The sequence below is a fragment of the Ranitomeya imitator genome, chromosome 2, assembly GCF_032444005.1.
Source record: "Ranitomeya imitator isolate aRanImi1 chromosome 2, aRanImi1.pri, whole genome shotgun sequence".
In the NCBI taxonomy this organism is placed as follows: Eukaryota; Metazoa; Chordata; class Amphibia; order Anura; family Dendrobatidae; genus Ranitomeya; species Ranitomeya imitator.
In genome coordinates, this window is record NC_091283.1 from 135,522,465 (window position 1) to 135,544,197 (window position 21,733).

The 21,733-nt window shown below is 46.7% G+C and overlaps 1 protein-coding gene across 6 annotated transcripts in view; it reads right to left on the minus strand.

The window, feature by feature from the left end:
* DLG3 (discs large MAGUK scaffold protein 3) overlaps window positions 1–21,733 on the minus strand; it is a 299,457-nt gene that overhangs the window by 109,362 nt on the left and 168,362 nt on the right. For 3 of the 6 annotated variants that reach the window (XM_069747298.1, XM_069747300.1, XM_069747302.1), the window contains one exon: window positions 14,782–14,859. The exons of the other annotated variants lie outside the window; for them this stretch is intronic. In XM_069747298.1, the coding sequence (XP_069603399.1) occupies window positions 14,782–14,859 (78 nt within the window). The remainder of the gene's footprint in view (window positions 1–14,781; window positions 14,860–21,733) is intronic. 6 annotated transcript variants of the gene reach the window in all.

Sequence of the window (21,733 nt, forward strand, 5' to 3'; positions counted from 1 at the left end):
TTCATATTATTTGTCAATAAGCCATTTCTGATCTCCAATCAAGAATTACTACAAATAAAAGGTTCTCCTGCAATTCTAGTTCTGAGTCAGACAAATAGAAGTCCACTAGATGGTGCTAGAAAGCCAAGTACAGAATTACAGCCTGCAGATTCACAAATCAAATCCTTCAACAAGAAAAAAGAACATAATAAATAAACCAATATGTGTAAATGAAAGAAATAAGAAGGTATGCATGTACATGGAGGGAATATAGCAGGCTGGCCCCCAGGGGAACAGATCAACCCCCCCCAATAAGCCACTGTGCCGGAGTGGGCCTCATCCTGCTACATGCACAGTAGTTGGCGCAGTACACTTGATTCGCTATGTATAGAGGCATAGGTGCTTATATGAATGAGGGTAATATAATATTTGCATGTAGCTGAACAGTGGGCCCCAGGGGTGTAATAATCGCAATTGCAGAGAATGCACGTTCAGCTGAAGTGTATTGTTGTGCAGGGACCCGGAGGCTGGCAGATGCCGTCATAAGCGGCGCATGGCGGTGAGGTCAATGGCTGCCCATGCCGGCACACTGAAGCCAGCTACAGAAGAGGACGCTCCATATTGTGGAAACGGAGGAAGATAAGAACATCTTTTATTTTTCTTTATTTTTGAATTTGAAGTACTGAAAAAGAGCGACAGAAAATTATACAGGAAAGGGGCCCAGGATGGGGGACATTATGCCAGGAAGGGTCCCAGGATGGGGGACATTATGCCAGGAAGGGATACATTGTGTCAGGAAGGGGCACAGGAATGTTATTACTGCATGGGGCTCAGGAAGTGTGACATAATACCACTAAGGGTCCCAGGATAGGGGTCATTATACCAGGAAGGGACCCAGGATAAGGTATGATGTTTCAGGAAGGGGCCCAGGATTGGGGATGTTATTACTGGACAGGGCACAGGAAGTGGGACATTATACCAGGAAGGTGACAACGATAGGGGTCATTATACCAGGAAGATGCTCAAGACAGGATATATTATAACAGGACAGGGCTTAGAATGGAGGACATTATACCATGAAGGGGCCTAGGATGAGAGACATTATTGCAGGATGGGTGCCATGATGGGGGAGATTATTACAGGAAATAGCCAGGACAGGGGATATTATTACATGGGGGAGGGGGTGGCAAACATGCATACATGTCATTGTAAGACCTAGAACTCTACAAGGACTCATATCTGACCAACATGTAGGTGAGGGCCCAGGTCCAAATTTTGCACTAGGGCCCTTTCGGACACTAGTTATGCCACTAGTGGGCCCCCAGAGTAATGTTATTGTTGGGTCCAGTAAAACAATGGAATAGAAAATAACAGAATGATGTTATAATACAGAAAAAAAAATAAAAAGGAAAAATGTAGAACCTTTGGAAAACAAACTTTATTTTTCTTTATGATACGGTTTTACAAGATGTAAAGTTTGAAGCTGGTAAGGTTTCCAAGTAAACAAAACATTACAACTTTTTACCTAGTTTTGGGTTGACTCAGCTGCATAATTTATGGCTGCTAGACAGGCTGAATACATGTGGGGGTTGCTTGGTTGCTAGGGAATCCCCACATGTATTCAGCCTGTCTAGCAGCCATAAATCATGCAGCTGAGTAAAGAAAAATAAATCTCCGAACACTATCAAATACTCGGAGACCACCTGAGCAATGAGTATACTCGCTCATCACTATCTAATATATAAAGCTGAATGTGTGTGTGTGTGTGTGTGTGTGTGTGTGTGTGTGTGTATGTATGTATGTGTGTATGTCCGGGATTGGCATCTGCACCGTCGCAGCTACAGCCACAAAATTTTGCACAGTCACACGTCTGGACCCCGAGAGCATCATAGGCAGGAACGTATTTGCCACTAGGCAGGCGAGGGCACGTGCCTAGGGCGGCGACATTGGGGGGGGCGGCACCTGAGCAAGGTGTGTTTTTTTTTTTTTTTTTTTATAAGTCCCGGCCCAGGTCAAAAACGCGCCCGACGGCCCCGCCCCCCCACCTCCGAGTCCCCCCAGGCCCCCACCTCCGAGTCCCCCCACCTCCAAGTCTCCGAGCATCATGTGCGGTCATTATACAGTATGGAGCATCATGTGTGGCCATTATACAGTATGGAGCATCATGTGTGGTCATTATACAGTATGGAGCATCATGTGCGGTCATTATACAGTATTGAGCATCATGTGCGGTCATTATACAGTATTGAGCATCATGTGTGGTCATTATACAGTATGGAGCATCATGTGCGGTCATTATACAGTATGGAGCATCATGTGTGGTCATTATACAGTATTGAGCATCATGTGAGGTCATTATACAGTATGGAGCATCATGTGGGGCCATTATACAGTATGGAGCACTGCGTGGCCATATTTTTTTGGTTTTAATTATTGTATATGAAACAGTGAGATCAGCAGTGCTGAATGGGTGTGGTTGGGACTTCGATATGGGTGTGATTAGTTGTGAAATGGGTGTGGTCAGAGGCGTGGCCCAAAATTTGCCGCGGCGCACTTCGCACCTTTTTCCCTTCTTCAAAAGTTGGGAGGTATGGTACCGCATTTCCCAGATCACAGCAAGTACCGCAAATCCCATAGGGAATGAATGAAACCAAACGCAGTGTTGCCGTAAGTGATCCGTTACGCGGCAGATGCAGAAACACTGCCCCATCTGCTGCAAAAGGCGACTTTCACATCAGCGATTCTTGCCAAAGTCACTGCCGATAGTGTCATACTCACCAATGGGGGAGGCAGCACTAAAAGTGCCTAGGGCAGCAGAAACTCTAAATACGGCCCTGATCATAGGCTATGTCGTGAGGTGAAATTTTAACCCCGCGCGTTCCAATTCACCAAACAATTTTGCCCCTATCTACATAATGGGGAAAAAGTGAAAGGAAAAGTGTTGGAGGCAAATTGACAGCTGCCAGATGTGAACAAGGGGGACTTAAAGAGTGAGAGCGATGGCGCCAAAGAGTATATACTGTACAGTTGCTAAGGTGGGGCCCCGACATGGGATACTCACCACACACGGGGATATGAACACACACACAAAATGCGCCACACACTACCATGTGCTTGAACACATTGTAGCGTTTCACCCACTACGTGTCTTGGGGGACACTCGCTTGGCAGCAGGATAAACATAGACAGGCACGGTTTTTTCACATAAATAGTCCATGTGGTTTATTATTCACTCAGCATAAACCAGATAGGGTACAGTCCGTTTCAATACAGTCACGAAACATTAAAGGACATCAGACAGTTCATGTAGCATATAGGCTTCTCTGCTGTATATTACAATCCCCTTGTCCGGGGTTACCTCTCAGGAGTTCCACTCCTCCCACTGACTTCACGTCAGTCCCAGGTCCTCAACACAGACCGTCCAGGTCTACGGTCTCCAGGTGCTTCCAGGATGACTCCAATCCCAGGAGCCTCCAACACCGACCGTCCAGGTCTACAGTCTCCAGGTGCTTCCAGGATGACTCAACTCCCAGGAGCCTCCAACACCGACCGTCCAGGTCTACGGTCTCCAGGTGCTTCCAGGACGACTCCACTCCCAGGAGCCTCCAACACCTACCGTCCAGGACCTTCAGCACATGGACCAAACGGATCCATACACAGGAACATGTGACCCACACCCTGGTCACATTACATACCTGTAACCACGCCCCTGGGTGGGAGTGTGGGTGTGTGTGGCTAGTCTGACCCTCCTATCTCTCATGACTAGCCCTGTCAATCTCCCATTAGAACTTACACATTTACTTGTGGGACTACAGGTCCCAGAACACAACATAACTTTAGACTGACAGCGCAGAGTATCCTCCTCTGCGACACACACACCGGCCATTTACACTCCTGCCGGACTTTGTCTCATCACATTTATGCCTCCAAGCGCATCTTGAAGTGCACACGCAGCGCCCCCTGGCTGTCACATTGGTCACTGCACCACAACATATACCACCCTCAGCACACATTTCACCACACATACACCAACATCGCCACATAAAAGTCGAAACACAAAAGTCGCCACTCAAAACTTGCCATGCACAAAATTCACCACATGCAAAACTCGCCACATGCAAAACTCGCCACACGTGCAAAACTCACCTCATGGAAAACTCGCCACACGCAAAACATACACGGAAAAATTGCCACATGCAGGGCCGTATTTGCCACTAGGCACTTGAGGGCACATGCCTAGGGCGGGACGATGCAGGGGGCGGCACCTGAGCAATTTTTTTTAATTTAAGTCCTGGGTCACCTCCCGACCGACTGCCCCCAGCACCACCCCCGGTCGCCCGCCAGCCTGCCTGCCTCCCACCCTCCTTGAAGACGTTATACTCACCCTGCTCCAGCGATGCCTGGTCTCAGCGCCTGCAGCTCGTCCTGTGTGAGCGGTCACATGGTACTGCTCATTAAGGTCATGAATATGGGTATATTCATGACATTAATGAGCAGTACCACATGACCGCTCACGCAGGAAGAAGGTGCTGCGCCGGGAGTCGGGACAGAGATAGAGGGATGTTTGGCGCGGCCACGCGGTGTGGGAAAGGAGAGTATGAGGGACGGGGGGATGGGGGACAGGGGACGGGGGGATGAAGGAGGACGGGGAGCCGAGCCATGCAAGATGGGAGCAGGAGCGGGAGCAGGAGCGGGGGGGTTGAGAGATGAGCCATGCATACAGGAGGGGGGAATATGAGCCATGCATACAGGATGGGATGGGAGGGAGATGAGCCATGCATACAGGAGAGGGGGGATATGAGCCATGCATATGGGATGGGAGGGAGATGAGCCATGCATACAGGAGAGGGGGGATATGAGCCATGCATATGGGATGGAAGGGAGATGAGCCATGCATACAGGAGGAGGGAATATGAGCCATGCATATGGGATGGGAGGGAGGTGAGCCATGCATACAGGATGGGATGGGAGGGAGATGAGCCATGCATACAGGAGGGGGGGGAGAAAAGGAATTCCATGGCACGACTGTCAGCTGATGCGAAAAGAAAAGCTGCATTACGGGCCAATGAAAAATGTGAAGACCGAGAAACAAGGCTGACACACATGAGAACAGCAGCTGCTTCCTCAAGAGCCATATCCAGCTGAGTTCCTCAACTCCTTTGAGCCACAAGGACTTCCTCCTCACAACCTCCTTCTAAAACCTGGAGCACCTATTCTGCTATTGAGAAATTTGGATCCACCAAAGCTGTGTAGTGGAACAAGACTCTTGAATAAGAACCTGTTTCCACATGTAATTGAGGCAACCATTTTGACAGGATGTGCCACAGGAGAAGATGTTTTCATTCCAACAATTCCTCTCATTCCATCTGATTTGCCTTTTGATTTTAAACGCCTCCAGTTTCCTGTTCGACTGGCATTTGCTATGTCCATCAACAAGGCTCAGTGGCAGTCATTGAAAGTAGTTGGAATCGATTTACAATCTCCATGCTTTTCTCATGGTCAAATTTATGTGATCTGTTCAAGAGTTGGAACAGCCAAAAATCTGTTCGTCTTTGCACCTGAAGGAAAAACTAAGAATGTTGTTTATCATAAGGCTCTCGAATAAGTAGTAGATTACTTCACATTACTTAGCCAATTTAGTTAAATCTGTATGGAATATCTCTGGTGTTGAAATATATGTTGTGAAATGCTTCTATTAGCTTAGTTTTTGCCTTTAATAATTACATTTTTATCTATTTGTTTTGTGGTTTTTGTGTGCAGAATAAATTTTTGTTAACACATTCTATTTTGCTAACAGCAGTTATTAACCCGAGCGAAGCCGGGTAGTACAGCTAGTTAGTAATATATCCCATCTGGTTCATGGGGACGGGGACAACATGGCCCTGTGTGATTTCAAATGCCAGGACTGAATTACAGCCCCAGTCCGTACCTGCCCCCCTCTCATAGAATATAATGCAGCCCACCTCATAGAATATAATGCAGAACCCCACAAAATATAATGCAACCCCCTCATAAGGTATAATGCAGCCCCCAATAGAGTACACTGTAGCCCCCTCATAGGGCATAATGCTGCTCCCCTCATATAGTATGATGTAGCCTCCCAGAATATAATGCAGTCCCACCACAGAATATAATATAATGTAGCTCCCCCATAGAGTATAATGTAACCCCCTCATATAGTATGATGTAGCCCCCCAGAATAATTTCCCCTGAGAGAATAATGCAGTCCCCCCACAGAATATAATGTAGCCCCCTCATAAAGTTTAATGCAGCCCCTCTCCACCTCCATCATTGTTTTCCCCCTCCACCCCATCATTGCCTTCTCCCTCACCACCCCTATCATTGCCCTTTCCATCACCTCCATCATTGCCTTCTCCCCCACAACCCCCATCATTGCCAATTCCACCACCACCACCACCACCACCATTGTCTTTTCCACCACCAGCATCATTGTCCTTTACACCACAACCATCATTGCTTTCTCCCCCATCATTGCCCATTTTAACACCTCCATCATTGCCTCCCCCCCACCACCATCATTGTCCTTTACACCACAACCATCATTGCCTTCTTCCCCACCACCCCATCATTGCCCATTTCACCACCTCCATCATTGCCAATCTCCAATACACACATCTCCAATTCACACACACACAGCACAGCACCACTCTCTTTCACTCACACACACAAAGCACCACATACACACACCACCGCACCACTCTCTCACACACAAAGCACCACATCGCACCACATACACATACGCAGACAGACACAGCACCACTCACCTCTCACAGCACATCCTTGCAGCTTCTTTGTTGCCAGCAGCTTTCTGTCTGAAACAGCCACGCGCTAAATCACGACGTCATCCAGCTGTGCTGTCTCAGTCAGGAAGTGTCGGGCAGGAAGCAGGACGCCGGGATGTGCTGCAAGATGTGCGTGTGTGTGTGTGGTACGGTGCTTTATGTGCGAGTGTGAGAGAATGATGCGGTAGTGGTGGAGATTTACATGTGGGCAGTGTTAGCTGCAGACTGCGGCTAACGCTGCCCGCTATTAAAGTGAAGTGGTATTCACTCCTCTCCAAGCCGATGGGGGCTTGGAGAAGCGTGAATATTCATTTCTCCATAGCAGCGGGGACAGGCGTGGGTTCCTGTCACCCGTTGCTGCTCCACTAACACAGGGCGGGCCCCCTTTCTCAGGGGCCCAATAGCCACTGGTTGGGGGCCCCTAGAGCAGTGAGGGCATTAGGCAGCCGCTGGTCAGTATGCCAGCAGGTGTCAGTGCCTGGGCCCACTGGAGAATCCTCCAGTTCTTCGGTGGGCCAGTATGACCCTGTAGCCAATCATTTGACTATGTACCTGAGGAAATGGACAGGACGTCCACGAAACACGTAGTTTTATAGCCCTGAATAAAGTATGCAACTCTTCTGAACTCTGTGGCTCCCTTGCCTGATTTTGGAGGAGCGCCGAATTCTCAGCATCTTGAATATCCTATCTAGTTTCCATTAAAGGTACCGTCACACTAAGCGACGCTGTAGCGATACCGACAACGATGTCGATCGCTGCAGCGTCGCTGTTTGGCCGCTGGAGAGCTGGCACACAGACAGCTCTCCAGCGACCAACGATCCCGAAGTCCCCGGGTAACCAGGGTAAACATCGGGTTACTAAGCGCAGGGCCGCGCTTAGTAACCCGATGTTTACCCTGGTTACCGTTGTAAATGTAAAAAAACAAACACTACATACTTACATTCCCAGTGTCTGGTCATGTCCCTCGCCTTCAGTTTCCCGCACTGACTGAGCGCAGGCCGCTAAGTACAGCGGTGACGTCACTGCTGTGCTGTGCTTTACGGCTGGCCGGCGCTCACCAGTCAGTGCGGGAAGCTGACGGCGAGGGACCTGACCAGACACCGGGAATGTAAGTATGTAGTGTTTGTTTTTTTACATTTACAACGGTAACCAGGGTAAACATCGGGTTACTAAGCGCAGCCCTGCGCTTAGTAACCCGATATTTACCCTGGTTACCAGTGAAGACATCGCTGAATCGGCGTCACACACGCCGATTCAGCGATGTCAGCGGGAGATCCAGCGACAAAATAAAGTGCTGGACTTTCCCCAGCGACCAACGATCTCCCAGCAGGGGCCTGATCATTGGTCGCTGTCACACATAACGATTTCATTAACGATATCGTTGCTACATCACAAAAAGCAACGATATCGTTAACGATATCGTTATGTGTGACGGTACCTTAAGTCACATGCACATGGCAAACGTGTATGATCCTGTATGGAGTTACACAACGTTATAATGCTTAGAGGGGAGAATATCAATGTAATATGGTGTCCAATAAAAAACCCCACTATTTTTTCTCATCTTAATACAGCATCAGACAGAAAAGTCCTGTGTATATTCCTTTAAAATCAAAGGCATTTAGAAGGTATGGTATGAATCATAGAAATGTATGTTTGCTAAATCAAAATAACTGCGCCATGTGAATGAAGAGTTATCTTGGCTGACAAGAACAAAAATAAATAGCAATTTAATTTACAAGATTGAATAGGAAACTAATACATAACATTATACAACAATATCATTGTACAATTATTATGTAATAAAGAGGTATTAATTATCCAGGTATAATATGCTGTTAATGCTTTCATCCTGAATGATTAAATCAATTTTAGACTGTTCTGCTATTTAAAAACACGCCACAATACACAAGTGTTCTTTCCAAGGTCAATTCAGCTTTATCTGTGTTGTCCACAGCAAACAAGTTACCAACTTTTCACAGCGCTGTTCTCACCTAGCCTCTGCAATCAAGGTAATACATCTCAGCAAGCAAGTTACAGGACCCCCAGAAAGCCTCATTGTTTCATGACAACTTACCCTCATACAGTCTGTAATACTGTATTCCATTGTCAAACTAATATACCATACACATGATTGCAGAGGCTGTTCACACCTAGCTTCTGCAATCAAGGAAATGCATTTCAGCAAACAAATTCCAAGACCCCCAGAGTCCCTAAATATTTAATGAGAACTTACCCTAATACGGTCTGTAATACTGTATCAGTAACACTGTAAATCTGTCCATAATACTTACATAGCTGTCAGACAAATGGTCATTCAACAGACAGCTATCCTTAGATGATTTCCTGATAAACTTGAATGCTTGACTTGGGAGAACAAAGTTAGCCATTTCCAGAGTTAGCCGCTGCCAGAGATAGCCAATGCTAAACTTGTCTGGAAGTGGCTTATCGGCCTTAAAAACATAAGGATTGAGGGTTTGAACTCTATCTACCCCAACATCATCTATTAGGACAGAGATTTATGTGATGGAGGTGGGTGTGGACCCAGTGCGCCACACACCGGGCTTACCCTGGAGGGGGTGACTAAGCGACTACCTGGTTTTCTCTAGAGCCTCTGGTGGTGACGATAGGCTTGGCTGCAGGTAGTCCCCAGGTGTTACTCCAGGTGTAGCCCTGGACCTTCAGCAGCCGACTCACAGGTCAAAGCAGGCATGTGAGGTACAGAAGGTCAAGACAGACGCTTAGTCAGACAGTCTCAGGTCAGGGCATGCAGTATGTAGGTCCAACAGAATGGGTAAACGAGCCAGGTCAAGAACAGGGAAGACAAGATAAGACAAGATATATATCTTCCTGCATTTGAGCAATTGCCATGGAAACCTGTGCCTGCTCACGGATGCCAGTGGTCTGGCGGGTGAAAGGAGTATGCTGGGATCTGTGTCCTCCCAGATACCCTCTGCGAGTACATCACTTCCAATATTGATCTAATATCTAGCAGGCATCTAGCAGGCATCTATGCAGATGACTATTATCTGCATATAGAGGAATACCAGGACTGTATCTGGGATCATGTTATTGCAGCCTGTCAGCGGGATTTCACACCCCAAATAATTTATATGCACATTTAGCTCTTTCAAAGACAAGTTCAGCAATACCTTTACATGGCCGGTCTGTCACTTTGTTACTGAAAAATCAACATCAAATCTCTTGCTTGACTGACAGCTCCTTTGCTTCAAGTCACACAGCATAGATGCTGTCAGTCACACAGGAGGTGGCTGTGTTGGGTAGGGAACAAAGCTGGAGTGACGCAGGCTTCAGATCTACAGCCCCTTTTTTTACCTACTGTACTTATCCATCATGATTCTTATATTCAGAGTTGATCCGTGACAATTTCAAACCTATGGTGGTTGTAATAAAAGAATGTAACTTGTGGTTGTAAATTGTGGATGTAACAATCATTCTATGTCACTTGTAAAAGATTTAACACCTCCACAATCTACATTGTGAGCTGCACTAAAACTCTCTCAGGAATGTTAACTAGGAAGAAGTACTTATGACAGTCCTGAAATCTATCATAAATAATGGCTCAGTAAAATCACTGATCTGTAGAAAAAATGATGACTGAGGCCATGAATCATATGCACTTACTATTATAGGTGGCAGATACGGTACATCTATTTATATAATTGCCTTGTAATGTTTTCATTTCCTGTTCTGTCCAGATGTCACTGTATCCCAGAATTCCAAGCGGAGGAAGTTCACCGACCGCCATATTGGGACACACAAGTGATGGGTGTCTCAATACAGTACAGACCAAAAGTTTGAACATACCTTCTCATATAAAGATTTTTCTGTATTTTCATGACTATGAATATTGTACATTCACACTGAAGGCATCAAAACTATGAATTAACACATTATTATTATTATTTATTGTTATAGCGCCATTTATTCTATGGCGCTTTACATGTGAGGAGGGGTATACATAATAAAAACAAGTACAATAATCTTAAACAATACAAGTCATAACTGGTACAAGAGGAGCGATGACCCTGCCCGCGAAGGCTCACAATGTACAAGGAATGGGTGAGAATACAGTAGGTGAGGATAGAGCTGGTCATGCAGCGGTTTGGTCAATCGGTGGTTACTGCAGGTTGTACGCGGAATTATATACTTAACAAAAAAGTGTGAAACAACTGAAATTATGTCTTATATTCTAGGTTCTTCAAAGTAGCCACCTGTTGCTTTGATGACTGCTTTGCACACTCTTGGCATTCTCTTGATGAGCTTCAAGAGGTAGTCACCGGGAATGGTCTTCCAACAATCCTGAAGGAGTTCCCAGAGATGCTTACCGCTTGTTGGCCCTTTTGCCTTCACACTGCGGTCCAGCTCACCCCAAACCATCTCGATTGGGTTCAGGTCTGGCGACTGTGGAGGCCAGGTCATCTGGCGCAGCACCCCATCACTCTACTTCTTGGTCAAATAGCCCTTACACAGCCTGGAGGTGTGTTTGGGGTCATTGTCCTGTTGAAAAATAAATGATGGTCGAACTAAACGCAAACCGGATGGAATAGCATGCTGCTGCAAGATGCTGTGGTAGCCATGCTGGTTCAGTATGCCTTCAATTTTGAATAACACCCCAACAGTGTCACCAGCAAAGCACCCCCACACCATCACACCTCCTCCTCCATGCTTCATGGTGGGAACAAGGCATGTAGAGTCCATTCGTTCACTTTTTCTGCGTCGCACAAAGACACCGTGGTTGGAACCAAAGATCTCAAATTTGGACTCATCAGACCAAAGCACAGATTACCACTGGTCTAATGTCCATTCCTTGTGTTCTTTAGCCCAAACAAGTCTCTTCTGCTTGTTGCCTGTCCTTAGCAGTGGTTTCCTATCAGTTATTTTACCATGAAGGCCTGCTGCACAAAGTCTCCTCTTAACAGTAGTTGTAGAGATGTATCTGCCGCTAGAACTCTGTGTGGCATTGACCTGGTATCTAATCTGAGCTGCTTTTAACCTGCAATTTCTGAGGCTGGTGACTTGGATAAAATCCTCAGAAGCAGAGGTGACTCTTGGTCTTCCTTTCCTGGGGCGGTCCTCATGTGAGCCAGTTTCTTTGTAGCACTTGATGGTTTTTGCCACTGCACTTCAAACACACTGACACTTTCACAGTTTTCCCAATTTTTCCGACTGACTGACCTTCATTTCTTAAAGCAATGATGGCCACTCATTTTTCTTTACTTAGCTGCTTTTTTCTTGCCATAATACAAATTCTAACAGTCTATTCAGTAGGACTATCAGCTGTGTATCCACCAGACTTCTGTACAACACAACTGATGGTCCCAACCCCATTTATAAGGCAAGAAATCTCACTTATTAAACCTGACAGGGCACACCTGTGAAGTGAAAACCATTCCCGGTGACTACCTCTTGAAGCTCATCAAGAGAATGCCAAGAGTGTGCAAAGCAGTCATCAAAGCAAAAGGTGGCTACTTTGAAGAACCTAGAATATAAGACATAATTTCAGTTGTTTCACACTTTTTTGTTAAGTATATAATTCCACACCTGGCTTCATTTCTTGGACACTTGAATGGTATAAGTTGAATGGGGTCTGTCAGATTTGACTTTAGTCAGATGTGACATCATTTGAAGTGACATCTTTTAAGTGTATCATCAGAAATATGCCAGAAATAGTCCAGGAATCGGCCAGACAGTAAGACTAATCACTGTATTCTAATTTTACTTGCTTCTCCTTTCTTCCCCTGCTATTTAACCATACTCACATTTGCCCTTACTATTTTCACTCCACTATCCTCATCCCTATCCTTCTCACACTATGAGAAACTACCCCAATCCCTCACACTTAAAACCTGTGCAACTGACTCCCACCCCCCTGCTTCCTCTCTCTGGGGCACTTTGGAATGCTATCTCTGTCTGCATCAAGCTCCACATGATCCATGATCTCATTACTTCCCGCAACCTTTCTTTCCTGGCCCTCACTGAGACCTGGCTGACGCCCCCTGACACGGCCTCCCCTGCTGCACTGAGTTAAGGTGGCCTCCACTTTACCCACACTCCTCGTTCTGGCAACAGACATGGCGGAGGAGTGGGTTTCCTTTTTTCTAAAAACTGCCCTTTCAACCCTATCCAACCCCCACCCTCCCTTATCCTCCCTTCTTTCAAGGTTCACTCTGTCCGTATCTACTCTCCCTCTAATCTCCAAATGGCTGTCATATACCGACCACTGGGCTCAGCCACTGCCTTTATTGACCAATTCTCCACCTGGCTTCTTCACTTTCTCTCTGCTGACATCCCCACCATCATAATGGGTGACTTAATATCCCTACGGACACCAGCCAACCGGCAGCATCCAAACTCCTGGCCCTTACCTCATTCCTTGGACTTACTCAGTGGTCCTCCACAGCCACCCACACAGACGGACATACGCTAGACCTCATCTTCACCCGCCTCTGTTCCTTATCTAATCTCACAACCTCTCCCTTCCCCTTATCTGACCACCATCTACTCACCTTCTCTTCCTTGTCCTCCTCACCCGCCCTCCATGTCCAGCCAGTACCATATCCTCGCAGAAACCTTGCACACCTACACATTCACAGACTCTCAGACTCTCTTCTACCCCTTTCCTCCATATCTTAACTCCACAACACGGATAGCGCCACCGCTATCTATATCTCCACCCTCACATCAGCCATAGACTTAGTCGCCCCCCTCATGCATGGCAAAGTGCAACAATTCAATAGGCAACCCAGGGATAACAACCTCACCAAAAAACTCCGACAAGCATCCAGGGTCGCGGAGCAGCGTTGAAAAAAAACACGCCTGCCAGACGACTTCACCGCTTTCAAACAAGCTACACTTGCCTTCAAACTAGCCCTCACTTCTGCTAAACAGACCTATTTCACTAACCTTGTATCTTCACTCTCCTACACAAAACAACTGTGCAGCACATTTAACTCTCTCCTCCGCCCTCCACTGCCACCTCCAACTCCCTTCATCTCTTCTGAGGACTTTGCCACCTACTTCAAAAACAAGATCGACCAAACAAGGCAAACCTTCCCCAATAACTTTCCTCTCCAACATAACTGAAGGAGAACTTACTCGCCTCCTTTCCAAATCACACCTCACCACCTGTGCACTTGACCCCATCCCTTCCCACCTGCTCTCCAACCTCACTAACACGCTCATTCCAGCCCTAACCCATCTCTTCAACCTATCGCTATCTTCTGGTACTTTCCCCTCTGCCTTCAAACATGCCACCATCACACCCATCCTCAAAAAAGCTAACCATGACTCAACTGCTATGCCCAGCTACAGGGGTGGATTAAGGGTAGCCAGGGCCCTGGGCTGTTCAGATACTGTGGGCCCCCCCGGTCATGTGACGGGGGTCATGTGACGGGGGTCATGTGACGGGGGTCATGTGACGGGGGTCATGTGACGGGGGTCATGATATACCTGAGCCAGATTATTCCAGAAAAATGGCCGGGCCCTACTCTACTGTAACCTATTAAATATTTGTTAAAATACAATTTAGGTATATTTTGATTTATTTTTCCATTTTCAAAATGACCAATACCACATACAAGGAACAAATACCACCGCACCATGACCAGACCACAAATTACAACCACAGTGATCGAATAATATCACATACAAAAAACAAATACCACCGCACCATGTCAAGACCACATATTACCACCACTTGGTGACCAAATAGCACATACGAGGGACAAATACTGCAACACCATTTCAAGACCACATATTACCACCACATAGTGACTGAATACTACAATACTGATCAGTAATAAAAAAATAAACAACAATACTATCACCATAAGTGCCAGTATTCACAGGAGATCTGTACCTAGTATGCAGTGTCTGTGTAGAGGTTATAAAGTGATCACTGGTGACATTATACACAGGAGCTCAGTATATAGTATACAGTGTATAGTGTCAGTGTATCGGTAACACACTGACTCACCAGTGACGTCTCTAGGTGAAGTCCTTCATCTTTCATCCAGCACAGACCGCCATCATTTCTTCCAGCCACGGCTCGTTTCTGCAGGAAATAACACAGTTATCTCAAGGTCCGCTTGCAGAACACATTACTTAATTTTTCCCAATTTCTACATTACACCACATGAAGAAAAAAAGGCGATATAGTGTCAGTCTGCACAGTAACAGGACCGCCCCTCCATTTAAAACAGTATACTCAAACAATAAAATACATACATCACTGCAGTAATAATATCCCTTAATTAGCCCCTATGGTAATAATATTCCCCATCCTGGCCCCTTGTATCTCATTCCTGGCTCCAGCCATATGTTCTCCCATCCTGCCCTCATGATTATCCATTCTACCCCATATGATCTCCCCATCCTGCCCCATCTGTGTACATCGTATCCATCCTGCCCCATGATCCAATCCTGCCCCATGTCTTTCATTCTGCCCCGTGTCTCCAATCATGCCCCGTATCTACATTCTGCCCATGCCTCCAGTCCCGCCCCCAGTGTGTCCAGCAATCTTCCCCAGTATGTCCAGCATATTGCCCCAGAGTGTCCAGCATTGGCCCCAGACAGTGTATCCAGCAATCTGCCCCAGTGTGTCCAGCATATTACCCCCAGAGTGTCCAGCATTGGCCCCAGACAGTGTGTCCAGCAATCTGCACCAGTGTGTCCAGCATATTACCCCCAGTGTGTCCAGCATTACCCACAGACAGTGTGTCCAGCAATCTGCCCCAGTGTGTCCAGCATATTACCCCCAGTGTGTCCAGCAATCTGCCCCAGTATGTCCAGCATATTGCCCCAGTGTGGCCAGCAATCTGCCCCAGTATGTCCAGCATATAGCACCAGAGTGTCCAGCATTGCCCCCAGACAGTGTGTCCAGCAATCTGCCCCAGCGTCTCCATCATTGCCCCAGTGTATCCAGCAATCATCTGCCCCAGTGTGTCCTCCAGCATTGCCCCCAGTGTGTCCTGCATTCTGCACCAGTGTCACCAGCATTGCCCCAGTGTCTCCAGCATTGCCCCAGTGTAGCCAGCAATCATCTGCCCCAGTGTGTCCTCCAGCATTGCCCCCAATGTGTCCAGCAATCTGCCCCAGTGTCTCTGCAGCGCCTCAGAGTCCTGGTTGTTGCAGTAATGTCGCTCTGCCACTAAGGGGAGTGATGTTATGTCTGATTACACCAAAGGAGTTCACCTGACCAGGTATCACAGTCACACATTACTCTTCACACTCCAGCCACCAGGGGGAGCAAAAGGCACTATGTATTAGGCCACTCCTCACACTCTGGTAAAACTGGGGGTTGGACAGGAAGTTAGAGAGAACGCAGCCTGGGAGAGCTCCAGGGAGGACCTGTCAGGGGTGGGTTCCTGGCAGGTACCTAGCAGAAAGGACAGACAGTTACGGAGCCGCGCCTGCACTACCTTGTGGCGGCATCCTAAGGAAGGACACGAAGCGAAGGATATTGTGGAGAAGTGAGAAACGAAATCGCAGCACAAGGAGATAAACCAGTAGGAGTCGTGCCCCGAGATCGTCAACATCCTACTGAGGCGCGTAGCCGGTGGCCGGAATGCAGAGGAAGTTACAGACTTCAAGCATTACTTCAAACAGCGGCAGGACAGTTGATTATAGGTTGGCTGTCTACCTTACATCACCTAAGCAGACATAGGGGCAAACGTGGCGAGGGGCGTCTCTAGGGTCCCATAATAGCTCCGAGCCTACCCGTCATACGGGTGCGTCCTAGCCAGATAAACTTGGGGGACGGAGAAGAGAAAGAATGAATACGAAAGTTGTGAGGACTATCCCGAATGCTCAGCAGGGAAGGACTACAACACACAGGCGCTAGTTGGTAGGCACTGATTTCCACCTGCAAAGGGAACTCTGGATGTGCCTTCGGACCGGCCGGACTCAGCCAGCCCTGTTAGCAGTGCTCTGGATTGCGGATCCCGAAGTCTTCAGTAAAAAAGGTAAAGAGACTGCAACCCTGTGTCCTCGTTATTAACCCTGCTGTTTTGTTCGCATTTACTATACACTTGTAGTGTTCCGGGTCACTATGACCCAGCTTATTAAACCTTGATTTTAGACACTAACTCCATTTTTTATACTTTTTGCTTAATAGACTGTTTGTGAACATGTTTGGTAGTAAAAAAAAAAGAAAAATGAACTAGAAATCTTTTTTTTTGTTTTTATTCTGAAAAACAAACAAGCAGATAAGCCAGGAAGACAGACTTACTTAGCAAAAAAAAATTATTTGCAAGAATTTACAGCTCAGCTTTACAAAAAAAAAACGTCTTAGACAGCGCGTTCTGAGCAGTCCGTTCTGCGCATAATATACACGTGTAGTGCACACCTAGTGATCTCTCCGGATGCACTCTACATTTTAGAATAGACTGCGCACCAAAAATAATCAATATAAAGCCATTTTTATGGTGCGCAGATCTCAATGCATACCCCCGGTAGAGCGCGTGTACGACCCCATTGAAATAATTTAGGAAATAAATCAATTGATATACAATAGTAGATGCAATAAATAGATCCAACTGAGGTTATAACTCCTTTATTTCACTGAAAATATGGCCTCACAGCTGTAAAAAACGATGTCGGGTCACTATGACCCGAACACAACAAGTGTAACTTTTTGCGTGTAGCAAAAAGTAAACGAAAAAAAAAAAAAAAATACTCATAGGTAGGTCCCCCCAAATGAGGAAAAGTCAAGGAGTCTTAAGTTTTATAGACTTACAGAAAAAAATCTACAGGGTCGCAAAAAGTCTGTTCGGGTCACTATGACCCGAACAGTACAGCAGGGTTAACTGCGCCTCACATCATCGCCACCTACACTACTGGGAAGCCCTGGGGATATACTTCACCTGTGGGAAGGTATGCCATCTAGCTGCCATTCCATCACCCCAGTGGACCCCTAAGCAGCGTCTGTCACCCTGACCGAATACCACAGGTGGCGTCACGAACCCTTGAAAACTTTCATCACCCCTTTCATTGGATGCCCCTTAGCAGGGTCACGGACCGGGTTCCGCCACCGTGACAACCCCAGCACCGAGACAGAGGACCGGTACCGAGTACCCCGTGGCCCTGCGTCTGGGGGCGCTCCATCTCCAGCATTGCCCCAGTGTCTCCAGCAATCATCTGCCCCAGTGTGTCCTCCAGCATTGCCCCCAGTGTGTCCAGCAATCTGCCCCAGTATCTCCATCATTGCCCCAGTGTGTCCAGCCATCATCTGCCCCAGTGTGTCCTCCAGCATTGCCCCCAGTGTGTCCAGCAATCTGCCCCAGTGTCTCCAGCATTGCCCCAGGGTGTCCAGCTATCCTCTGCCCCAGTGTCTCCAGCATTGACCCCGTGTGTCCAGCAATCATCTGCCCCAGTGTCTCCAGCATTGCCCCCAGTGTGTCCAGCAATCTGCCCCAGTGTCTCCAGCATTGCCCCAGGGTGTCCAGCTATCATCTGCCCCAGTGTGTCCTCCGGCTCCAGCATATTGCCCCCAGTCAGACAGTGTCACTGACTGTCCAGTATTCTGGCCCGCCCGGATTGCCGTTAGGTTAGCAAAAAAAACAAAAAAAAACAAACCGAGTTCTCCTCACCTGATCAGCGTTCCAGGCGGCGAGCTCCCTCCAGCAGCGTGCACTTGCCAGCGACGTGTGCGCTTCGCCTGCGGCCGACTTCAGCTGCCAGCCTCCAATTGGCTGGTGGCTGTTAACTATTGACGTGCGGGCGTGCGCCCACACGTCAATAGGAAATTGCCGCAGCGCCGGTAGGGGCCCGGTGAGCAGATGAGAAGGGGCCCGATGCGGGCCTGCTCTCTCTGCCCACCGGGCCCATAAATGATACGCCAGTCAGGGCACAGGCAGTAATGCCCTGATGGCGGCGGGCAATCTGTGCGGTAGCCCAGGGCCCCCCCACACCACTGGGCCCTGGGCTACTACCCAGATTGACCCTCTTATAATCCGCCCCTGGCCCCATATCACTGCTCCCATTTGCTTCCAAACTCCTTGAGCAGCATATCCATGGTCAACTTACCTCCCACCTCTTAGGCTGGTTTCACACTTGCGTTTTAAAACGCATGCGTTTAAAAAAAAACGCATGGTGAAAAATGCATGTAAACGCGTGCAAACTCTTCGTTTTTTTGACGCATGCGTTTTTGCATGTGGTGAAAAAAACGCGGCGTTTTGACGCGTTTACATGCGTCTTTTCATGCGTTTGCGTTTTTTAAACGCATGCTGAGAAATGTGTGACAGCTGCCAATCATCAAAATAAAGTAAAAAACCCACTATAAACAGAAATAGTTAGGGGTAGGGTTAGGGGTAGGGATCATAACCCTAACCCTAAAGGGATCCTAACCCTAACCCTACCCCTAACCCTAAAGGGATCCTAACCCTAACCCTAAAGGGGTTAGGGGTAGGGTTAGGGTTAGGATCCCTTTAGGGTTAGGGGTAGGGTTAGGGTTAGGATCCCTTTAGGGTTAGGGGTAGGGTTAGGGATAGGGTTAGGGATAGGGTTAGCATCCCTTTAGGGTTAAGGTTAGGATCCCTTTAGGGTTAGGGTTAGGATCCCTTTATCACCTTTATGGTGGGGGGTGGCATATCAGTGTGTTTTCTGGGTTTTTTTTTAATAAAAACGCATGCGTTTTTAATGCAAACAAATGCATGTGCTTAAAAACGCATGCGTTTACGTAGACATCAATAGGTTTTTTTGCCGCGAAAAAACACATGCGTTTTTTTGCGGCAAAAAAAACACTGCAAAAATTACTACATGTTGCATTTCTGCAACACAACGCATGCAGTGAAAAAACGCATGCGTTGCAAAAACGCGTCAAAACGCGTGCAAAAAACGCATGCGTTTTTAATGTTAAATATAGGGGAAAAACGCATGCTTTTTTTTGCGTTTTTTACCGCAAAAACGCAAAAAAAAAAAATGCAAATGTGAAACCAGCCTTATCTAACTCTCTCCTTGACAAACTCCAATCTGGCTTCCGCCCCCACCACTCCACCGAAACTGCTCTGACCAAAATTAGTCAGAAACAGCGATGTCACCACGCCCACCCGACCTGACCAGCCTGATTGACAGGCGAAAACGGCGACTTTGGTAATGTATTTCGCAGCATAGGTGGGGAATCAGGGTACACTACATACACTATTGTAACGCACAGCGCAGGCCCTATTTAACAGTATTTTTATCTCAATCTGAAAAAACGGGGTGACAGGTTCCCTTTAACCCCTTTACCCCCAAGGGTGGTTTGCACGTCAATGACCAGGCCAATTTTTACAATTCTGACCACTGTCCCTTTATGAGGTTATAACTCCGAAACGCTTCAACGGATCCTGGTGATTCTGACATTGTTTTCTCGTGACATTTTGTACTTCATGATAGTGGTAAAATTTCTTTGATAGTACCTGCGTTTATTTGTGAAAAAAACGGAAATTTGGCGAAAATTTTGAAAATTTCGCAATTTTCAAACTTTGAATTTTTATGCAATTAAATCACAGAGATATGTCACACAAAATACTTAATAAGTAACATTTCCCCCATGTCTCCTTTACATCAGCATAATTTTGGAACCAATTTTTTTTTTTGTTAGGGAGTTATAAGGGTTAAAAGTTGACCAGCAATTTCTCATTTTTACAACACCATTTTTTTTTAGGGACCACGTCTCATTTGAAGTCATTTTGAGGGGTCTATATGATAGAAAATGCCCAAGTGTGACACCATTCTAAAAACTGCACCCCTCAAGGTGCTCAAAACCACATTCAAGAAGTTTATTAACCCTTCAGGTGTTTAATAGGAATTTTTGGAATGTTTAAATAAAAATGAACATTTAACTTTTTTACACAAAAAATTTACTTCAGCTCCAATTTGTTTTATTTTACCAAGGGTAACAGGAGAAAATGGACCCCAAAAGTTGTTGTCCAATTTGTCCTGAGCACGCTGATACCCCATATGTGGCAGTAAACCACTGTTTGGGCGCATGGGAGAGCTCGGAAGGGAAGGAGCGCCGTTTGACTTTTCAATGCAAAATTGACAGGAATTGAGATGGGACGCCATGTTGCGTTTGGAGAGCCACTGATGTGCCTAAACATTGAAACCCCCCACAAGTGACACCATTTTGGAAAGTAGACCCCCTAAGGAACTTATCTAGAGGTGTGGTGAGCACTTTGACCCACCAAGTGCTTCACAGAAGTTTATAATGCAGAACCGTAAAAATAAAAAATCATATTTTTTCACAAAAATTATATTTTTGCCCCAAATTTTTTATTTTTCCAAGGGTAAGAGAAGAAATTGGACCTCAAAAGTTGTTGTCCAATTTGTCCTGAGTACGCTGATACCCCATATGTGGCAGTAAACCACTGTTTGGGCGCATGGGAGAGCTCGGAAGGGAAGGAGCGCCGTTTGACTTTTCAATGCAAAATTGACAGGAATTGAGATGGGACGCCATGTTGCGTTTGGAGAGCCACTGATGTGCCTAAACATTGAAACCCCCCACAAGTGACACCATTTTGGAAAGTAGACCCCCTAAGGAACTTATCTGGATGTGTGGTGAGCACTTTGACCCACCAAGGGCTTCACAGAAGTTTATAATGCAGAGCCATAAAAATAAAACAAAATTTTTTTCCCACAAAAATTATTTTTTAGCCCCCAGTTTTGTATTTTCCCTAGGGTAACAGGAGAAATTGGACCCCAAAAGTTGTTGTCCAATTTGTCCTGAGTACGCTGATACCCCATATGTGGGGGGGAACCACCGTTTGGGCGCATGGGAGGGCTCGGAAGGGAAGGAGCGCCATTTGGAATGCAGACTTAGATGGAATGGTCTGCAGGCGTCACATTGCGTTTGCAGAGCCCCTAATGTACCTAAACAGTAGAAACCCCCCACAAGTGACACCATTTTGGAAAGTAGACCCCCTAAGGAACTCATCTTGATGTGTTGT